The 20707-nt window shown below is 47.8% G+C and overlaps 1 protein-coding gene across 3 annotated transcripts in view; it reads right to left on the bottom strand.

The window, feature by feature from the left end:
* Positions 1–5224: 5224 nt before the first annotated feature.
* Positions 5225–20707, bottom strand: part of PRDM16 (PR/SET domain 16) — a 344075-nt gene continuing 328592 nt past the window's right edge. For 2 of the 3 annotated variants that reach the window (XM_064470162.1, XM_064470161.1), the window contains exons 12-17: positions 20133–20210; positions 14029–14198; positions 13086–13260; positions 11604–11834; positions 10459–10633; positions 5225–7861 (exon numbers count right to left, since the gene is read on the bottom strand). In XM_064470162.1, the coding sequence (XP_064326232.1) occupies positions 7727–7861; positions 10459–10633; positions 11604–11834; positions 13086–13260; positions 14029–14198; positions 20133–20210 (964 nt within the window). In that variant the 3' untranslated portion in view covers positions 5225–7726. The remainder of the gene's footprint in view (positions 7862–10458; positions 10634–11603; positions 11835–13085; positions 13261–14028; positions 14199–20132; positions 20211–20707) is intronic. The other variant, XM_064470163.1, reaches the window with a different exon arrangement.

The following is a 20707-nucleotide window of genomic DNA, read 5'->3' on the forward strand; positions in this document are numbered from 1 at the left end:
CTCCGGGGCTAATAAGGAGAAAGGTTGCCAGCCGTCATGGAGAGGCAGAGGGTTTCTGCTCAAGAGTTCAGCTAAGACTGAAACCCTTGCATGGCAAACTCCAGGGAAGGGCTATTATGCTGGATGTAGGATACCATCATTTGATCACGATGAATGACTTTTTGAAGCAGAGACCATTCATCAGTTTTGTAATGCATGTTGTTAGTTCAAAGACCCTGCTTTCAAGTCATTTTTGCTCCCAGGGCCCCCGCTGAAACATCTGACTGCGATCACTAGATAGTTCACTAACTCTCCGCTCGTAGTTGTGAAAGGAAATATTCTCAGCGTTTTTAGATATCTCACTAATTCTTTGTCCTAACCCATTCCCCCACCCCAGAATGTTCTCGCTCTTCCCCGTGCAAACTTCCCAGCGAGAGCGCAGCACCCCATCAGCGGGGTGCAGGCACGGCTCGGTAGCGCTCCCTGGTCCCTCTGGACCTCGGCAGCAAGGAGGGGTGTCCAGCATTTAATTTTCTGACACTCTTTTGAAGCCTTACAAACCAAGCGCACACAGTATCAGAGAACAGTTACCGCAGAGGCGGTGAGGGCTCGTTTCGTTACGCCGTGTTATCCAGCAAGGAAGCGGGTAGGTCGCTGCGCCGGCGGTTATCCCGCGTCGCCCTCGGCCGAGAAGGTGACCGCGCTGCCACCCCTGCCCTGGGAAGCAGCCCCGCGCCAGGGAAAGTCGAAGGGCACGCTGGGCGTCAGAGCGGGTGGGAAGCGCTGCGGAGCCCCTCGGGGTGCTCCGGGAGGACGCGCGGCACTGCAAGCAGCAGAGATGCTGTACCTGAACGAGCTGTTTGGGAAAAGGAGGGAAAAAAAGTTGGGTATTTTTTGCAGACTATAAAAATTCTGAAACCCCATTTTCTCGTCAGACTGTTTCTTCCCGCCGAACGCCCTCACGCCGCTCCTGTACAAGCTCCTTCTATTCCGCCCCCCTCGTGCCTGGGCTCGCGTGGCCGTGCTGCGCCTCACAACTTACCTTTACCAGAGTCGGCAGGGAACGCGGCCAACCCCCCCCACGGGGCACGGCGTTGTCTCTAACTTCTTCCAGGACAAAAGCTCACAGGACCATTGCTTATAAAAGCACACAGGTTTATTGCATATCAATCTCATGTATAAATTCATTGTAGCATTGGAAAGATTACATTTGGTATACATTCCTATTCTACAGCATTAACCTCAAAATCAGCTTTTTCTATTCATTATTTTAAAGGAATTTCTCTACACAAGTACATTTGTCTTTTATCACAAGCATCAAAATGAAATTTGTAAAATCGCTTTTTTAATTATTTTCTACACTTCATATCTTTTATTTCATTATGCTCCCAACAAAGCGATTTCATATTAATTAATAACTGCCAACACTTTTTTTTTTTTCCTTCCTTGGCAGTTCAAGGCTTCTAGCCTCGGACGCAAAATCTAATCACATATACAATAAGTGCATCTACGGAATTTTTTTCTTTTTAATAAAAATTTCACAAACAGACACAATAATGACTGCTAAACACAAGTCATGCACAGTTTACTTATAAACATAACAGAAGCAATATACAATCAAGAATGATATGGAACAAGCACCATCCTCTTTCTCAATGTTTTTTAAACATTATATGAAAACCAGACATTTACAATTGATTTAAAAAAAACACTATACAGTTCTAAAGAAAAAAAAAAAACAACCCTAAATCATATCTGTATTGTAACAATGGGAAAAGGAATGACATAGGATGCACAGAGTTATGATTCTTGCAAGCACAATATATATATGTTTTAAATTACATCTTCTGCAGGCTGGAAATGACATCAGGGCAAACCATCTCTTGCTTTGAAGAGAGCAAGGAGAACGTAAAATACATTGAGAATTACTTTCAGAATTACTTTGTTCACATGTGAATTGCACATTTGGAAATCAAAGCTGCCTTTTTTTCTTTTTCATTCTTTTTTCCAAAGTGGTAATAAGGATTAATGACAGAAGAAAGAGAAAAATAATCTTGGAATCATTCAATAACATTTTAATCACAGCATCACTCAACACTACAGAGAAGTTTCATGGCTTTGTGAAAACACTACTGACCATCGTCTAGGAGCAGAGGTGTTTGCCCTCATGTTACCAGCACTGATCCGAGCGGACCGCGTCGCTCCCTGCCCGTTCTCCAACGGGCAGAAACGGGCAGGTTCCTACACCATGACGCTTTCCCCCTTCCCCCGCCACACACACACACACAAAATACAGCACGTAAAAATCGAATGTAAGTCAGTAGATTGAAATCGGCTGAGGGGAGGGGGGGCTCACAATCCAGTGCTTTGATGCTTAGAGTCAAACATGTTCATGTCATTGTGCAAGTGCTTTTCGAAATGCTTCGTATGAAGTGAAAAAGAAGCCGTTTTCAAGAACGTCTACGGAAAGTCTAAGTGCTGATTAGGGAGAAATCGAAAGCTTCTACTAGTCTGTTTTAAGCAAGACAGAAACCAAGCTTTGTGTTTTGTCCTGGAATGCAGTTGAGCAAACTCGGCTCACGTTTTGCTCTTCCGCCCCGTCTGGTTTGGCTTTGCTGCCGGCGCTCGGCTGCTCCTGCGGAGCCCCGCGCATCTACTCGGTCCCGCCGCGGTCTGTGAGGCGCAGGACCCAGCCGGCACGGGGCACGTTTAAAGGCGTGCCCCCGGAGCAGCCAGCCGCCCAGCGGGCACACGCGCGTGCATCCAACAGCAAGCCAGGCGCTGCCGACCCGCGCGCGCTCGGCACGTCCCGCGGGAGAGCCCGGCGCACCCGCGCGCTCGGCGCCTCGGCGTCGTGCGGCACCTCCGGCTGCCCGCATCGGCCACGGTGGCGCGCATCGGTACTGACTGCCAGTCCCCGAGCGGGCGAGAGAGAGGGAAAGCACGTCCATCGGACCTATTTTCTCCTCCCTAACTAGCTCAGGCAGAAAGATCTATCTCAGGAGAAGCAAGGACCCTTCGCGGAGTACCTTCACTCCCGGCAGCAGCCAGCGGCTGTCAGCCTTGCCTGGTTGTACAAAAAATTCTCGGGGCTTCTCCCTCCTCGCTGGTGTGGCATATGGCTACGAGATGTGAAAATACTTTTAATAAATAGATCCTACACAAATATTCTTGGTCTAAATCACACCTCAAGTGGTGCCCTGGCTTATCAAACCAACAGCAGGCCACGCGCCAGACGCTGGAACCCACGCCTCGCCGTATCGCACCAGTATCGCGGTTCCCGAGCACGACGTGTTAGTGGTGTCGGACGGCCTCGAGCGCCCCAGCTCCATGTCCCGTGGAAGCCAAGGGGCCCCAGGCCTTCCCCACCGCCAGCGCCGGGCAGCAAGCTGCGCCCCGATGGCAGAACCTTCCTCGACACACGCGCCCCTCGGGAAACATCCTTCAAAATAAGGGATCGCTTTTGTCTGCAACAGCAAATCGAAAACTAAACGCCTGCTATGAGTTGCAACACGTTTCGAGTGCAATTGACTGACAGCTACAAGATAAATAGAGATTCAGTGAGGCTTTCTGTTTAACTGTGGAAAAAACTTAGAACTTGTAATCAGTGCTAAATTAGAGGAGACGGGAGATCCTACAACAAACAGAGACGCTACCTAGAGAAAAAGGGAAGAAAACTGAATTAGGAAATAGGAAAAGAAAAAAATCATTTCATGATTTAAAAAAAATCTTATTTTTTAATGTCCTTACTCCCTGGCTGGATTGTACCTCCCTGTCCCTGGCCAGCAGCGCGCCGTGGGAGGAGCCCTTGCTCCTGCAGAGCCACGGGGAGCACGAACTGCCCTGCGAGGGAGACGGCGACCGCCCGAGCTCAGGCAGAGTTAGGAGCTGCTGACAGACCACGCTCCTGAAGGAACCGTGCACCGGACAGGAGGGCTGAGCTACTGAAGGGAAGACCATATACACCCCAAAGAAATCCCCACAGTAACATTTGCACTTCTCAGGACTTGGCCCACGTCTTGGAGACCAGCTCACCGCTGCTCCTTCGGCCGCCCCGTTACCGCCTCGTGCCGAGGAGCGCGGTGCCGACCTCTTCAAAGACCGCTTCAGTGATGAACAAAACACGGGGTCAGGGCACGCAAACGCCTACTGTCACCCACGGAGCTTGCTCCAACACGGCAGACGGCGCTGCCACTACCAGAAGGGCGCTCAGATGTACGGTTTACTCCAAGCGGGTACTCCAGGAGGCACAGAGCCGCAGCTCGGGCTTCACGCTGTAACGGGACAGGACTGATCCACCCCCAAGCTTAAGGCCAGGCTATGTTTCTGTGCTCTCCTGGAGCAGGGTCTGGCAATCTGCAGGGCCGGACAGTCCCAGCGGGGCCGAGTGCTTCTCCGGGCCGCGCTGGCAGCGACGGGCCCCCGGCCCCGCAAGCGCTCACTGCACAAGTGTCTCTGCGTGTGCCGCGGAGCGAAGCTGGCCGCTGGCCGCGCAGGTCAGGGCTCGCAAGCCGGAGGCTTTCCCGGAACAGGGCGCTGATGCGCACCGCGGCTGCTGCCAAGAGCGAGTCCGCCAAGGACCCGGAGCGGCTGCCGGCTCTGCGGCCCCTCGGCAGAGCCGCCCGCCGGCCCCTGGCTCTGGCGGCTGCTCCCTCCCAGGGCTGCAGCGCCTGGGAGAGGCACCGTGACCCCCCTCCCGGGTCTGCTCCGGCGGGCGGCGGGGGCTGCCGGTGGGACACGCGGCTCGGCGGCATCGCTCGCCGCCCCCCCCCCACCAGCTGCACCCAACGGCTCCCGGGTCTTCGGCCGGCACCCGGCTCGCCCCGCGGAGCCCGCCTCGCCGCGCTCGGTGGAAGGGCACGTGGGGAGGGGCTGCTCGCTTTCCGGCGGAGGCTGCGCCTGCTTTCCAGCCGGCCAAGGAAATAAATAGAAACCCCCGTCTAACGCAACGGTCACGTCAAGGCAAGCGTAACAAAAGATATGATTGTCTGGAGGATCGGCAGCAAGACTAGCAGGATCGGTCAGGGTCATTTGGCACATGGACAAACTCTTCCTACTCCCTGGTTATCAATCATACAACATACAACCTTAATTACACAATTTTGGTCCTCCACTACATACTTATATTAACATTATTTCTTCACAATAATGATATCTAATGCAAAAAATACTGTTAAGGAAGAAATAAAATAAGAAAAGAATTAGCAAAAAATTACAAGTTATATACAGATTAAAATAAATTCCATCAGGAAAAGAAACAATTCTTTTATTATTTTCAGTTGGCCCCTGTGGGAATAATTTAAAGGCCAAGCGCCTGGGCAGGGCTGTGCTGCAGCAGCAGCAGAGGCAGATGTGCTGGGACGGGAACGTCCCGTCTCCTTCGTAGAGACTGGTTTCTTTTGACATGGTCGGCTCTCGGGCTCCACTTACCCAAGAGCTTTGTGCAAATAGATCAAGCAGTTCGGGTTACGCTGTTGGTCTCAGAGCCTTGGGCACTTTCACAGGGTGTTGCGGAAAACCGAAAAGGAAGGGTAAATTTTCTTGGAAAATACGCCGATGCTGCTAATTCACCTTCTGTTCCTTCTGTACCAAAGCTACCCTAGGTGCTTTCCTCCCCGGACAGTCTGAGGCTCCCGGCTACCAAAAAAGAGCCTCACACGTGCTCTTGGGTGCAAAGAGTGAATTGCAAAGGTATCACTCCTAACGCAACCTCCCTTTTGTTTGAGCAGCTGTTTCCTTTGTTTTAGCATGCTGGGATGAGGCTTCCCCGTTGTGTTTCTCCACACTGGACAGGCACAGAAGCCTCTGCCTGTTCTTTTCCATACCAAGCAGGCAGAGAGGCTACGCACGTCAAGGATTTACAGGCAGATATGCTGATGACTGGGTGCTGCTTCTCTGAAATCGGCCACTAACCCTGTTCTGCAAGCACCTATTACCTGATAAAATACTAGAAGCACTCCCAGCACTAAAATATGCCGAATTTAATAGGAAAAGTTCCTCTCGACTTCAGTGGCTTTGAATGCAATCTTTACACAGCCAGACTGCCAGAGCACCAGCCTCCTAGCAGGCTGCTGATGCAGAACTGCAGTGGGCGAGATCAGAGGCACGTGTTCTCACTCAGCGATAGCAGCAGTCCAGTCCTCAGCACTTCTAATTTTTAGATGCTCTAATTCAAAAAATGTCCGGACACACATTCTAAACTTCACCTGCGTAGGCAACGTATCCTTTGCACGGTCTCATTGCTTTCTTGACTATTCTGCAATTCAGCTTTACCTGCAAAATCACCTCTCCAACAGCAGATTGCAATTGCAATGCAGAAGAGCATAAACATCACAGTGTTTCTGGAGTCTGCTGAGTATCAGTAAAGAAGATGAGACTTCGAAGCGATTTAAAATCACTCATAAAGTATCTGTGAGCAATTTTAGAGTCAGAGAGACAATTTGATTCTTAGCTATGTGCTTGAGCAGAGGGCTGTACCCCTGAGCTTGCTGAAGCAAGGAAATGTTAATCTTTCTACTTAAATTACAGGCCAAATAGCAGCGTGCGATGCATAAGCAACCACCCAGCACACCAAAACACCTGCATGAGTCAGAAATTTCTGCCACAATTCCCAGATACTATCAACGCTGAAAGGATGTCCCTCTAAAAAATTCCCGGGGAGATGACTAGAAGATGCGACTGAACTGCCCTTCTCAAGCCGAGACTCGCCCACCACACACGCTTTCTCACACACAGCTGCACCTCTCCAGGTAAGGCTTTACCCCGGGATCTCTGACCGGGGAAGGCGAAGCATTTTCAGCAGCCCAGTTGCGGGACACCCAGGCCAGCGCAGGGCAGGGTGCCACCGCCCCCCTCTCCAGCAGACTTGCTGAGCATGGCTTTTTCTGAAACACTCTGGATGCTTCAAGTCCAAGCAGCAGCTTGGGCTCAGAGGCACTAGCAGAGCTGGAAAGCACCCTCAACCTTGCAGCGTAGGCACAGACAGAGGGGCATTCCGGGCACGGCCGATGACCGTGAATCACATACTTGCATGGTACATCATTAACCCCAACCTCAGCGATGCTCCAGGCTGAGGACTTCTCAACCGGGACACTGCACGCAGCGCTCCACGACTGCAGGCAATGTGGCCTCCCATTCGAGGGGCTTCGCACTGTGCCAGTATGCTTTGTTGGGAACACAGGATAGGACGTTATTTCTGTGGGAGCACAGAACTTCAAATTCTTTTGGGGGTCAATTAAATGGGTTGCATTCACCCTTCCCTGGTATAACTCCGGTGACTACGTCAGAATTGCACCAGGGATAGGTCACACCTGGCTCTCTTTCCTTATTCCTTCACTATTCAGCTGAATTGAAAGGATACGCTACCGAATGGTTTCAAGCTTTCATTTATATGCAGGCTTTACTGGCTCAGTGATACTGTTTTGTAACATTAGAGGGGCCAATATTTGATTGCACTGTTGCAATTCGTGTCTTGCTCATGCTATTCCTATAGACTGTGAAATCCTAGGGCTGCATCAGGGTTATCCAGTTTTGGAGAGGTTCATTCTGATAAATTAGAAACGAAAACTCTGGATAGATAAAAATGCAGGACTTGTAGGTCGGATGCGACAGGTTTCCTTCTCAGCCAAAAGTCCAGACGACTCCCTGAGGCCCTCTCATCCATCTTCTGCTTGCTAGGATTTTTGCTAGGATAATTGCAGCACCACCGCCTCCTCGCTTGGACTCTGGCCAGTGCCTTGTTGACCTCTCAGAGGTGGTTGATGGGGTTAAAGGTCCCCGACTCTGAAGCTGCTCCTGTCATGTCCAACCAAGCACCCAGAGAGTTCTGGGAGGACGTGTGGAGGGGAGCGTTCTCAGACAGGGACAGCATCATTGCATAAGCCTGGAGAAGAGAGTAATGCAGAGGACACGTGTGAATACACACACAGGACAGGCTACAATAAACCGTGTGAAGCACAGCACCATCTAACCATACAGGAAACATAGGGCTGCCAGCGTCCTTTGGCCTGGGCTAAGAACCTTGCCAGCAGGTCTACAGTGAAAGCCGCACGCTAGGATGACACCCGTCACTCCAACTACTCAAATTTGCCGCAGAGTTTACAGGCAGTTGTAGGGTTAGTTGGGCGAGGCCGTCATTCCCATTGGCTTTTATAGGACCAAATCCATTCTGTGCCAGCTCTGCGCTTGCTCGCAAACCCACACGCTTGGTTCTAGGCTCCACTCTTAGGGGAAAGCTGCTACATGCAGAACGCCAATTACTTTGCTTTGTTCTTTAAAAAAGTACACCTACAGGCAAGCAAGTGGCTAAGCGAGGCCAGGGCCCGGTCAGACGCCGCAGAAATGGCGCAGCAATATCCACGCTGGCTGTAACCCGACGGGCAGCTGCGGGCAGCGGGCTAACCATCTTGACTCACTGCTTGGCATGAGCTCGCTGGTACCTGTAGAAACCTGCGCTTAGGTATTTAGGAATACGGCCGTGAAATGCTCGTTGGCACTACCAGTGTGTTCGCATGTTCTTGTCGGGGGCGGGGGGGTGGGTTTATTGCTGCAGTGAAATGGTTAAAAGTGTCTGCTAAGAAAAATGCATCAAGAGTTCTGTTGTCTCTACAACAATCTGCTTGCTTCTTTGTAACCCAGGTGCTCTCCCTCGTCCAAGACCGCCTGTCTCATACACCTCTGTGCCCTTTCGCAGCCCACACAAGTGATGTGAAGACTCAGGCAGACGATAACCTCGCGTACCGGAGGCCAAAGCCAATGCAATTGCCACCCATGACCTGAAACGGAGGAGGACATGGTCCCCACCCTCCACGGTCTACATTAGCTGGTGTAATGTATGCTCCTACTTGGCAGTGAAATTGTGGCCGTGTAGCCCTCTCCTTCGCGCTGAGGATGCACCCACCCGCACACCGTCCTTTGCGGGGCGACAGACGAACACCGTACGTTATCTGGGAGATCAGCACAACGCTCGGTACGGTAGGACTCTTGGTAATGCCACTGTAACGGTGTCAAAACTAACCAGTTATCCAACTTCAGCCTCTCCTCTTAAAAGCTGAGAGTCAGATCTACTCGTCAGGTCAACACGTTCACGTATTGTGGCTGGAAGAGGTACAGCTTTGTAGTGCTACGGACCTGCACGCTTCTAAAATCGCCTAGAGGAAAGCCAGCCACAACGGAGTGCTGTGCTGCTCACACAAATGCTGCTTTGCTCTTACATTTCCTGCACAAGAGATGGTTCGCGTTATTTAAGTTACTTATTGTGATTTAAGCGGAACCAGTCCTGCATCTCATACACTATAAAATTGGTTCAAAAAGCAAAATACCCGCCATGCAAGCACAGGCTAGACCTAACAATGTAGTACAAATTTTAAAAGAGCAAGCTGTTCCTAAACAGTTAGTACATTTGGTGTATTAGTAACAGGACACATGTAAGAGTCAGGCAAACGGCTTGTGTTTAAATTAGCTTCACCCAGAAAAAAGCTGTGTCCTCTCTTCAAACAGACTTTCCTCAGCTTCAGTACTAGCACCTACTGTGAAGGAGGACAATAATTTCACAAGTTTTTGGGGATGATAAATTAAAACCCATGCTCTGCTTGGCAACTGTATTAAGCTACTGCTTTGCTGGACAATTTAAAATAGACTTCATGACAAATTCTGTTGCCTGAAGGTTGGGAAGGGACTCCAAGGCAACAGCTGTGCTCATCCCCTGCAAGGGGTGAGTATGCTCCCTCCAGTCCAGCCCGGTGATGCAAGTTCATTGAACAGTTCTTTTGCGAGAGTCCTTTTGTAAGGATCAAGATTTGAACTTCATAAAACCAGACTGAGTATGTTTTGTTTAATGAAAAAGCAGAAAGCACAAATGGATCTGCCCCATGCCTCCGGATTTTCCTCAAAACTCCAGTAAGTGCCGAAATGTCATTTTGAGGTTTCTTGGTGGGTCTCAACTGGTCTAGCTCTCGGGGCAGATTTCCATTGTATGCTTTGCTTTCGGAAATCAGGGAGGTAAACGAGGAAGTCCTCTAGACTTGCTGGACTGCAAGTCCTGGCAATATAATTGTCTATTACACCTTTTATAATCAAACCCAAGGATTCCTAATCACTGTTTCTCCAGAGCAAACCTCCAGTTTCTTAGTATGTACCACCTGAAGACCCATCCCAAAGTATAAATAAATAAGTTATAAAAACATTTATACAGACAGATAAAAACAGACAGATGCCTCTATCCTTCTATGTAAGCACATTCTCACAGCACAGGCCAAACGGCAAATTGATCCGGTGACCTGAAACTGATGCCCGCTCGTTCCTCCTCTATTCCAGTAAAGCTGCAACGGGACACGGTTCGCACATGATTCACGCATTACAGTGAGAATTCCTGCTCACTGGAAGGGGAAAATAAACCTTAGCTAAAGGAGGCCAGCTGCTCGCTAATCCTATCGTACGTGCTGGCGGCAAGCTAGAGGAAATGTTCTGTCATATACCTACCTGGTTTTTAGCCTGCCTGTACAGAGTCTGTTTTATTGTCTCAGAGTCTAAGGTGGAATTAAACACATCTTTAACTTCAAATGCTTCCTCGGCTGCTTTGCGAAGATCCAGCCCCTTCCCAAAATTCGGCATCTGCTCCAAATCTAACAAGCCGGCTTCGTCCTCCTCAATACACCTGTACCAATGACCAGGGGAAGGGGTTGACCTGTTGTTAGCTCATCTCACCGTTCACATCTAGCCAATGTGAGTGCTGCTAACCCAGTGCCTGCATGCACATACCATGGGGGTCTCACAAGCCACATGCGTGAACTGACAGACAGACAAACACGAAAATGACACGAAATGCAAGGAGCAAAGAAGAAGTGGAGAGCATGACTATGCGCAAACGAGCATCGGTGCTACAGATATTTGTGATTCAGCGTGGCTACAATTCGCTTTGGTCTTCTGTGTGATGTCCAATTGCTGCCCACTGCTTGCAATGTCTGACACCGGATCAATGTCTGAACAACACTGCGGCATTTTTTTTGAGTTGCAATGGAACCAGTGATGCACTGAAATCACGTAAGATGCTACTTTGCATCATGGGACATTTGTTACGAATACCAGCTGGGAAACTGAGGCAAAAAGAAAGCTAAGCCTATACTATGTGCCACAAACTTTAATTTTAAAGGTGTCTAGGGATAGTTTGACCTTGGGAAAAAAAATCTTCACTTTTTCCCAGAGCTCTGGGAACGCCACTTGAAGTCAACAACATTTTGCTACCAAACTAAAATGGGCAGAGCAGCGCAAAACGGACTGCATACATATGCCTCTTCCTTTGCCCTGACCAGTGATTTAGAGAGAAAGGCATTATCTGCTGAACCGTGGTACCCTGAAAACGCTGCTTTCTGTGCTGGACTAAGTGTTCTCCCATACGAACGTCTCGAGTCTCGGACATACACCTTATCTCAGATTCTCCTTGCAGTCCACTTGTTTCATGTCCCCCACTGTGGTGAAAATGGAATCTCTCAGGTGAATGCTTAAATCAGACTGGAGGTATGACACATGGCTCGAAAAATAAAACAATAGCACTCACAAGCTACCACCGACACGGGGTCAGACGCCTGAGCCCCGCCTCACTTCTCACAGGGAATGGCCCGCCTCACCTTCGGGTGTGGTCAAAGCTCATGCTCAGAGACGTGGGCTCTTCATCCTCTTCATCCTCAAATGCTCCTCGGGGCTCTGCGGTGGGCGATACCGTTTCATCCTGTGACTTGCCTGTCAGGCTGTCATCATCTTCCTCTTCCAGTTCTTCATCTTCATCATCCACATCTTCTGTTTTCTCATTTGCTAATCCGTGACACTGGGAATTGCCATCAATATCCTGGATTTCTGGCCTGAAATATTTGGTCAAGGGGGGAAAGAAGAAGGAAAAGAAAAAAAGAAAAGATGCCAAATGTGTAAGTCATGCATTTTCACTGTAATGCAAGACTTCGATAATTTTATACATATGCATGAATACAGAGACATATTTATGTACACATATGTATTATTTAAACTGCAAAGAAAATGAAAACTGACATGTTTCAGGCATTTAAAAATCAGCCTTCACAGTGTCTGAAGGGCTAACAAGCACGTCAAGTATATACCAACCCCAATGCTTTTCAGACTAGAATTTTGTCTAGTCTGGGTTTAAATGATGGTTTTTCCAGCTCTTAAAATATAACATCTGTGGGACAAGCGGCTTTCCTCCCTCCCTGTGCTACCCGGTTCTAACAATCTCCCTTCGAGCCACGAGGAGGAAGCTTCCTCACAGTGTAATCTAACAGCCAAGCTAAACCCTCTCCCGTGTTACTTTTGCTATTCGTGCCCGCACGGACCCAGCGGGCCCCAAAATCTAACAGTTCTACTTTACGTCAGGAGAACGAGCGTGGGATCACCGGTGCTTTGGGCCTAGAACCCAACAGGATGCCGCCAAGTGACATAAAATAAGATTAACATCTTCAGAAATTTTACGTCCGCACGCTCCACGCTTCTTGCTTGTTCTTCACGTGGGTCACATCATCACGTGGGTTTCTCGCACTTACATTTTGGACTTAAACCTTAGTTTTGGCATTAAATAGCTATTTGTAAAAACAGGGTAGTGGCAGGTGAAATATCACAGTCCAAATAGGCTCGTGACACGGACAGATTTGAAAACGGACTAGAAAAGCAGGTGCCTCCGGTTCCCTTAATCAGTACTCTCTGGCCAGTGACGGGACAGGCCACGTGGTTTCGGGGCAGAAGGTAACGGTTCAATAATCACGATTTTATCTAGAGAAGAAACTGCCCTTCCTCCCGAGGACTGCGCTGGAGCCAGCGGCGGCAGTCAGCCTGCCTCCCCGTAGCGCGACTTCTCTTCAAACCAGCGCCCCACTGGTTGCTCCCACCGGCCGTTAGCGGCTCTGGTGTCAGCCCTCCTCACCCAAGTCGTTTTCAGAAAAGACTTAACCCTGGGCTTAGAGCCCGAAGCTGAATGCGTTTTGCTTCTAAACTGTCACACTTCTCTTTTTCGAGAGTTTTAAATCAAGTACAGCAGACAGAGGCTGACTGGCCTTTTAACCACGTTAACAACACATGTCACCAGATAACTTCATTTGCTTGTCTACCTTTTATCTGCTAAAGTCGATGCTTGATTCATCTCACTATTTGCAATAAAATTTCTGATTTCAGAGAAATACGAATCCTCTTTTTCATCTAAAAGTGCATGGTTGTCTGATTCCGAGTTTGGGGAAGAGGCACTGGTCCCAAGGTGGTTTGTAATGACTCCGGAGTGCTGGCTCACTGAGCGAGGGAAACAAGAGCAGAGAACAGGAGAAACAATCAGATACCGTCAAAGCTATTATTAAGAGGAAAAATAACGGAGGAACGTTACGCAACAATCCTCTCACTATATATTAATGGTTTAACATTCAAGAGAAATCTCATAGACCAAAGTTGCCAAAGGAAGCTCGTGTTTTCCAGACTTGAACTACAGAGAGAAATACAGGTGACATTTAGCATTTATGGACAGTATATACAATTTAAGAACCACTATCTGTTGCAGAGCTGTTTGCCTATAGCCGAGAAATCGCTCAGTTGGCTTCAGCACAGGAATTTCTTCCTTCAGTTTTTATCTTAAGGCAAAGCCTGTTTATCTTCTTGAACTTCACACACCCCTACAAATGCATTTCAGGTTGAAAACCCTCGGCGGAGCTGGACGTGGCCACATCAGCGTTGTACCAGGAGACCTCACGGGGTGAGGGTACGCTCCCTGGACAGAGTACCACGACTGCTATTTCATGGATTGGAAAAGGGCACGTATAAGTGATGCCTGACAAGAGCTTGGCGGAGCCGAGCACCGCGCGTGAGTGAGTGTGTTACGGTCACGCACGGCCGATAAACACTTCTTTGGCTGCGTGAGGAGCTGGCGTTTGTTTTCTGCTACCTAATGGTATTCAGCCTTGAGAACCAGTGCTCTCCACAGAGGCTTCCCAAGGACCAGAGAGAGCAGGCCGTGGTGTCTTCTCCCTCCAGTGCCCCACAGAACCACACAGCCGTGCCCTTTCCCACCTGGAACGTTCTCGTGTTCGTGTTTCTTAAGATGTCGGTCCAAGTTGGTCTGCTGCCCAAAGCATCGGTTACACAGATGACATTTGAATGGCTTCTCCTTGTTATGGATGTTTCGAACGTGCCGCTGGAGGTTGGAGGAAATGCTGAATGACCTGTCACAGTATTTACACCTGAAAAATAGAAGCAAATGCCAAAGAGTGCAACGTGAGGGGAGGGATAAAAAAAAGAAAAAGAAAAATCTGACTATCAGAAAACCAGAAAATGTTGGTCTATAAATCTTTACTCAGCTGAGGACCTGGGAAGCACAAGGCATTAATCATTCCAGACAAATCTGATATTACTGTTACTCAAGGAGCACAAAGAAAAGATTAGGATTAATTAAGAAGTGAGTTGTCCAAACAAATAAGAATTTTAAACAAAATAATTACTTTTCCACACATGAATGAAAAAAAGTAAGAAAGGTGAATCTATTTCTTCCACCCTTCTCATTTTGGAGGGGAAGTAGGTGAAAAGTGGCTGTGGAGGGAGGAAAAAGAAGACAGAAGGAGAAGAAAGAAGGCAGGTTAAATGTATGAAATAGTTATTAGCTAGCAAATCCCTACATGACACAGTTATCTGGACATACAGAAAACTCCAGATTTATTTGTGAAATTCCTCAAGATGCAGGCAGCACAGCATGCCTTTAAAGGTAATTATGGTTATTATTATAGTACAATAGCTCCCAAGAAATACACCGTAGCTTCCAAACAGGATAAGATTTACTCCTATGTAGTGAATATCTGGTTTATGATGAAAAAATGTGGAACGTAAGGAGCCAAGCCAGAATGTTTAGGGAAACTGCTGAGTGAAGAAATGTTCCCTCTTTGAAACAAACCTCTGCAGAACCCATGGTAGATGTGTTGGAAGCTTGTTCAAAGCTGCCACCCCCCTTCTGGATTCAGATTCCCTCCAAATAAAAACAAGGCTTTGCTAAACCGTGGTGCTTTGTGGACTCAGCCCTCTACTTCTCTCCCAGCGCAGGACAAGACGGCAGCCGACGGACTGAAGAGGGCAGCTTTGAGCCGCAGTGAAGAGCTTCAGCACTAAAGCTACAGAAAACCTAATTCCACTTTGAATCCGCCTGAATCCCTCATTAGATCTCCCTTTAAAAACGTCATTTGTACCTCAACAAAGCTGCTTTCCTCATGGCTCTACTTCCAAACCCCACGAGGAGCAGAATCCTTTCTCCGCTGCAGACCTCTGCAAATCCCGGACGCTTACGGGACAAAATAAAAACTGTTCTTAAGCCCTCGTGATTCCAGAACAAAACCGCTTGCTTTAGCAGAACTGCTCCGTGCTCCTCTAACTGAGAGCAAAGTTTGTCCCACGGAGCTGAGCCACCACTTGCTAAGGCCCGAGGGCGGTGGGGCTCCGTGCACGGTGCAGCAATGCCGTCGGCTCGCTATGTGACGAGGGCACACAGAACTCCTTGTGCCCCGCCGTTCAAGTGCGAAACTGGATTTGCCTTGACGCTAAGGACACATAGCACTGGTTCCTACAGACAGACAGGTACAAATGCGGGAAGGAGGTGCGAGTGTAAAAAAACCTAGGCTGTGAAATGCACACACAATTTCCACATGTGCTAGGGCTGCGATTTCTGTTTGGTCTCTAAAAATAAGCTGATATTATTTTTGGAAATAGCAAAGATACATTTATGAAACACTCTCACCGAATGTTTATGGATTCCGTGTCCACCTCCAAATTTCCTACTGTTAAGTCATCAAAAAGAACAAAGCTATCTCAGATAATGAACCTTTATTGTGATTAACGTAGGAAGAGAGCAAAATCTCTTTTTAAACCACAGTCTTCTCAGACTTCAAAAGTTTTTCATTTTTTCAAAAAACACGAACTGAACAACTGAAGAGAACAACACATTTCTTGAACATCAGCGAGAACAAGCACAGTCTATATGGGGAGTTAAACACACACAGATTTCCAGCTGTTATTCTCCTCCTATCTGCTCGCAACCAACAAACCTGCCCTCAGGAGCTGCCAGGCTTCGGCAGCCTCTACTGTTCAGCGCTGCAGAAAACCGAAATGTCCAAAATAGCCAATACCCCAGTGTCCCTGGTATTGCACAGGACTTGCATAAGCAGTGTTGCCCAGCTTAGTTCTACTGGTGCTGCACCAGCAGCCCCCTCCTCACCTCTGCTGATGCCCAAGGTTTTCACTCCCTGCCCGTCCCCACCAGCTCCACGCCCTTCGAAGCCAAGCTCTCCTTCATCCGCGTTCGCCGGGTGCCCGGCACAGCGGGGCGTCGGGGCTCCTGAGCGCCGGGCGCGTACGGCTGCCCCGGTACCCACGCCGGCTCTCGCCCACATTCCTCACACGAGCAGCTCCAGTGACTTCAAAGGGAGCGCTTGTACGCGTAAGGCAAGAGCGACCTGACATACAGGAGTATGTCAATTTATTTAGGTGTTCAGGAAGTCTTTGAAAAGTTTCCTTTGACGGGCCCTTGCTCTAACTATGAGCTATGTGGATCCAGGTTAGGGTACGGAGGAAGGATAAAGAGCTTGTTAAAAAAATAGGAAACAGAGGGGCATTCGAAAGGAGCAATAGCTAATGTCTGAAAGCAAAGGGATGAGGGAGACGTACTGTGTTATTTGTGGTCCCAGAGGGGTCGGTGCTTGGATCTCTGCTGGTTTTAATCTAAATAAATGACCCAGACAGAGGAACCAGCTTCAATGCAGGGAAGAGGTGAACACAGAGGCAGGAGAAGAATAAAATTCAAAAGAAGCGGTATTTGCTTTGTAAACACACGGACAAAATGCTAGTAAAGTTTCTTCCTTATCAGTTTAAAGTAACACACCAATGGGCTAAAAAAACATAAAGCGGGAGTGAATGATGGCTAAGAACGAGCCAAAGCTGGAACTCAGGAGCCCTGAGGAGCGGAGGCAACCCTCAGAGCCTGAGGGAACTCAGATACCCGGTACAATACGACTGGAAGGGGAAAAACAGACAGCAAACCCCAGTAACTAAGAACTCAGCTAATCCCTATATGGCTACGACAGTTTGGTAACACTTGAAATGCAACAGTAAGGCATTTGATAGCATGCTTTCAACAGCACTGGCAAAATTTTATGCTTATTCAATGATCAATGTGAGCTGTGAGGACAGAATTGCAGCAACAAAGCCTAAACCATGCGGACGGCTTTCTCTTCCTCTGAGTAGCTCCTTAACCTCAAGTGCATTCATACCAGGAATGAAATTAGGATACATTTAGAAAAAAAGAAAATGAGAAAGAAGAGGGTTTTATTGAACTACATGGTCTTAAATGACTTGGTAGACGTCAGCTTTAGTTGTTAGTTTCAGCTTAATGCAGATAACGGGACACGGGGGCCTAAAAGGAAATTAAAGAAAAACAAATTCAAAACAGACGTCAGGAAGCACATCTTTATGGGAGGAACCACAGCCTTACAGGCAGTGCTTCGGGACTGGGTGTAATTCAAGAATCAATTAATGGCATCCTGGAGGGAATGGACGTTTGAAAGAAAAAAACAGAGTCTTGCTGAATCAAATAGCTTGTAGTTGTTCCCAGTCCAGGTTTTAAGTAGTTTATGTGAATCTGTAATTCCTGAGAAGGAAAACAAAACTAAGAAGCAAACCCACAACTGCAATACACCCTTATGCTCACGTGCTCCAAGTATAAGGAGCTTCACAAAAATCTGCCTCTTCTGGGTTTTGCTTGGTAAGCTCAGAACGACAACAAAGTCCTATTTTTTATCACCTGAGTTTCCAGGTAAGTCTGACATCCCCAACTTATTTTGCATTTCTTTGAAAGAAACAATTAAGTTTGATAGTCCATTTTACCACTGGGTTTTGAAATACATACTACTCAATTTTAGATTTGGTGTGGAAAAGGAGAGTGGAAAGAAGCACATCGAATTTCACTGCCGTGCGTATTGTCTTTGAGTCTTTTCAAATCAGTTGATTTTTAGGAAGTGAAGTGCATTACCAGGTATTTCTTACTCTTCAAAAACATGCAGCACTTTCCCTTTACAGAAAGAATTAATTTGCCTCCTTATTGCTCATGTGCTATTAACTCCTACTGCATACATCATTAGACACCTAGGAGGTTTAAGTGACTTGGTAAAAACCACATCACTTACCAATGACAATCAGGAACCAAACCCAAAGCATCTTATTTTCTGGCCTGCCTGTTTCTTGATCTACACTCGGACATCTGGTCAGTTTGTGTTAGCTTTAAGAATATTTCGATTCATATTTGGATGAATATCTAACACCGACAGAGTCAACAGAACATTTAAACGATCAGAAGTGTCACATGAAAGACGTCGGTCAAACACCGAAAAGCCAGCAACCTCCTTTTACCTGCATAAAGTCGGCACTGAAATAACAAGCTTTCAAAGCAACTCTTGCTGCAAAAGTTGGAAATCTCAGTTCTCTGAGAGCAAAAGAAAATCAATGATAATTAAGCTCTTCTGTAAACGTAGCACTAACTCTCAGGAGTGCTGTTATAATGCAACATTGTCCAGAAGTCAAACCTCTGTTACAAAAAAAACACACAGGCCATTTTCTGGGAGAAGACCAGATCAAATAAATCTTTATTTTCCTAACCTTTGTTAAGTTGCAAGTCTCCTTTTTTGGAAGAAAACTGAACTAACAACCTCTGAATAATCGGGAGCAAGCATTTTAGTCAGACAGGGGTGTATAGTGAATACACAGTATTCATTCAAGGCGTATCAAATAACGCAACCGAAAAAATCAGAACGGGGAATGGTTCCAAAATATATGTCTGCTTTGGAGAGGGGTTTTTTTTATTTTTAATTTACCTAATGTCTACACTCAAAATTCCGTACGACTCTTTATGGAAAAAAAATCTGACTCCGTATGTACCAGGGATTGCCATGTGGGAGAGGGTAGCTTCTTAAGTTAAACTGAGCATAAAAATTTGATGCATTTGACCACATGGCCTTTTGCTGCTCATAAATGTGTTTGTGTTTCTCTTTATATAATAACTACTACGCTAGCTTTGTTGTGAACTTATGACTGTGTATGGAAATACCAAAATATTAGCTACCAAAAATGAAACTGTTCGAGCTGTTGCTATTTTTTGACAATGCGCAAAACACTCACGTTATCATTCAGTTTTGCTCGCACACGTACCGACTCTAACAGGAAATCAACCTAAGCGTGTTTTTTTTGCCAAAATTTTTTGAAAGCGACTGCAAAACACGAGGAGAAAGTATCGGGAAAATATCGAGAACTAGATCTAGAGACACGCACGCATACTTACACATATTTTCTTGTGAGTTGTATTCAAATTTAAAACGCTCGCTTAAACAGGCGTCCCTTTACGAGAAGCAGCACCGCTGGGAGCCCCGGCTGCGGTGCGATGCCTGCACGCAGGGCGCTGCCGGCGGGAAGAGCCGGGCAGCTTGGCCACGTGCCCTTCTGCACGGACGCAACGCAAGCTGAGCGCGACCCTCGCACCGCCGCGGCCACGACCCGCAGAAAGCAGCAGTGCTGCCCTCCCTCAGCCACCCAACCGGCCACGGGAGACAGTCTGCGGATTTACCCCGCTCCCTTCGCTCTACGTTAACTGTGCAGCGTAGGGTAGGACGCTCCCTAACTCAGACTTTAAAGCAAATACTACAGGGCTTTTCTTTTCTTTTTTTTTCTTTTTTTTTGATCCGCTACCCCGGGCACCTCTGATGTGCATTAGGGAAAAGAAAAACAAAACCTAGCCAGACCCAGCAGTTAACTCACTAGCAAGCCCTTCACAACAGCCCGATTTTCAGAGACGTTCAGCACCTTCAGCTGTCCTTGAGATGAATGGTTAACGTGAGTGTTAAACAACGCTGCAAATCAGACCGCTCATTTGCCAGCATACGTCTAAATATAAGTTAAGTGTCTATCTTCAAGCTGCCAAGGCTGATTATTTTTGGCTGGTACACATAATATACAATCCTATGAATCATTACATGTAATGCTACAGGACCGCGGTGTTATGTTGGCACAGCTTTACAGAAAGGAGAAGAAATAACACAGTGGTGAATGAGGAGTGTGTTGGGAAAGGGGTTTTATCCAGGGGACAACATCACCTGTAGGGCTGTTCTCCAGTGTGTGTCCGCAGATGCCTTGTCAGGTTTGCTGAGCGTGGGAAGATCTTACCACAGTACCTAGACAGCGAAAGCCAAAGTAACCATCAGTGCATCAAAGTCCTGCCACCGTGGATCATTCGCAAACTCTGCATCGCCAGCCGCCATCGACCTCGCTCGTTTTGATACCGTTCCCAAAATCAGAAAACCCCTTCATGCACTAATAGCTCTAAGCACCTAGGCACCGAGGGAGGGAGACGTGGAGGCAAAGGCCAACAGAGGGACGCCTGCCCCAGAGTAACAGCATTCACAGTGGCGAGAGGCTGGTGTAACCCACTTCCCCCAGAATGACGGTCGATTTTGCTGCATCATTGGGAAGGGCAGGAAAAAGAGAAAACCCTACCAGAACAGCCAGTTCAGACCCAAATGCTGGCTGACTTGGTAGCGGCCTGGGCAGGTATGTAGGAACACAGCGAGGGTGTAGCGGCCCGTCCCCAGTATATTCCCCCAAAGATCCTCCCGAGCCCAGGGTTGAATAGCTGCGTTCGATACCTTTTTGCTGAGTTTCTTCCATCTAT

The sequence above is a fragment of the Phalacrocorax carbo genome, chromosome 20, assembly GCF_963921805.1.
Source record: "Phalacrocorax carbo chromosome 20, bPhaCar2.1, whole genome shotgun sequence".
In the NCBI taxonomy this organism is placed as follows: domain Eukaryota; kingdom Metazoa; phylum Chordata; class Aves; order Suliformes; family Phalacrocoracidae; genus Phalacrocorax; species Phalacrocorax carbo.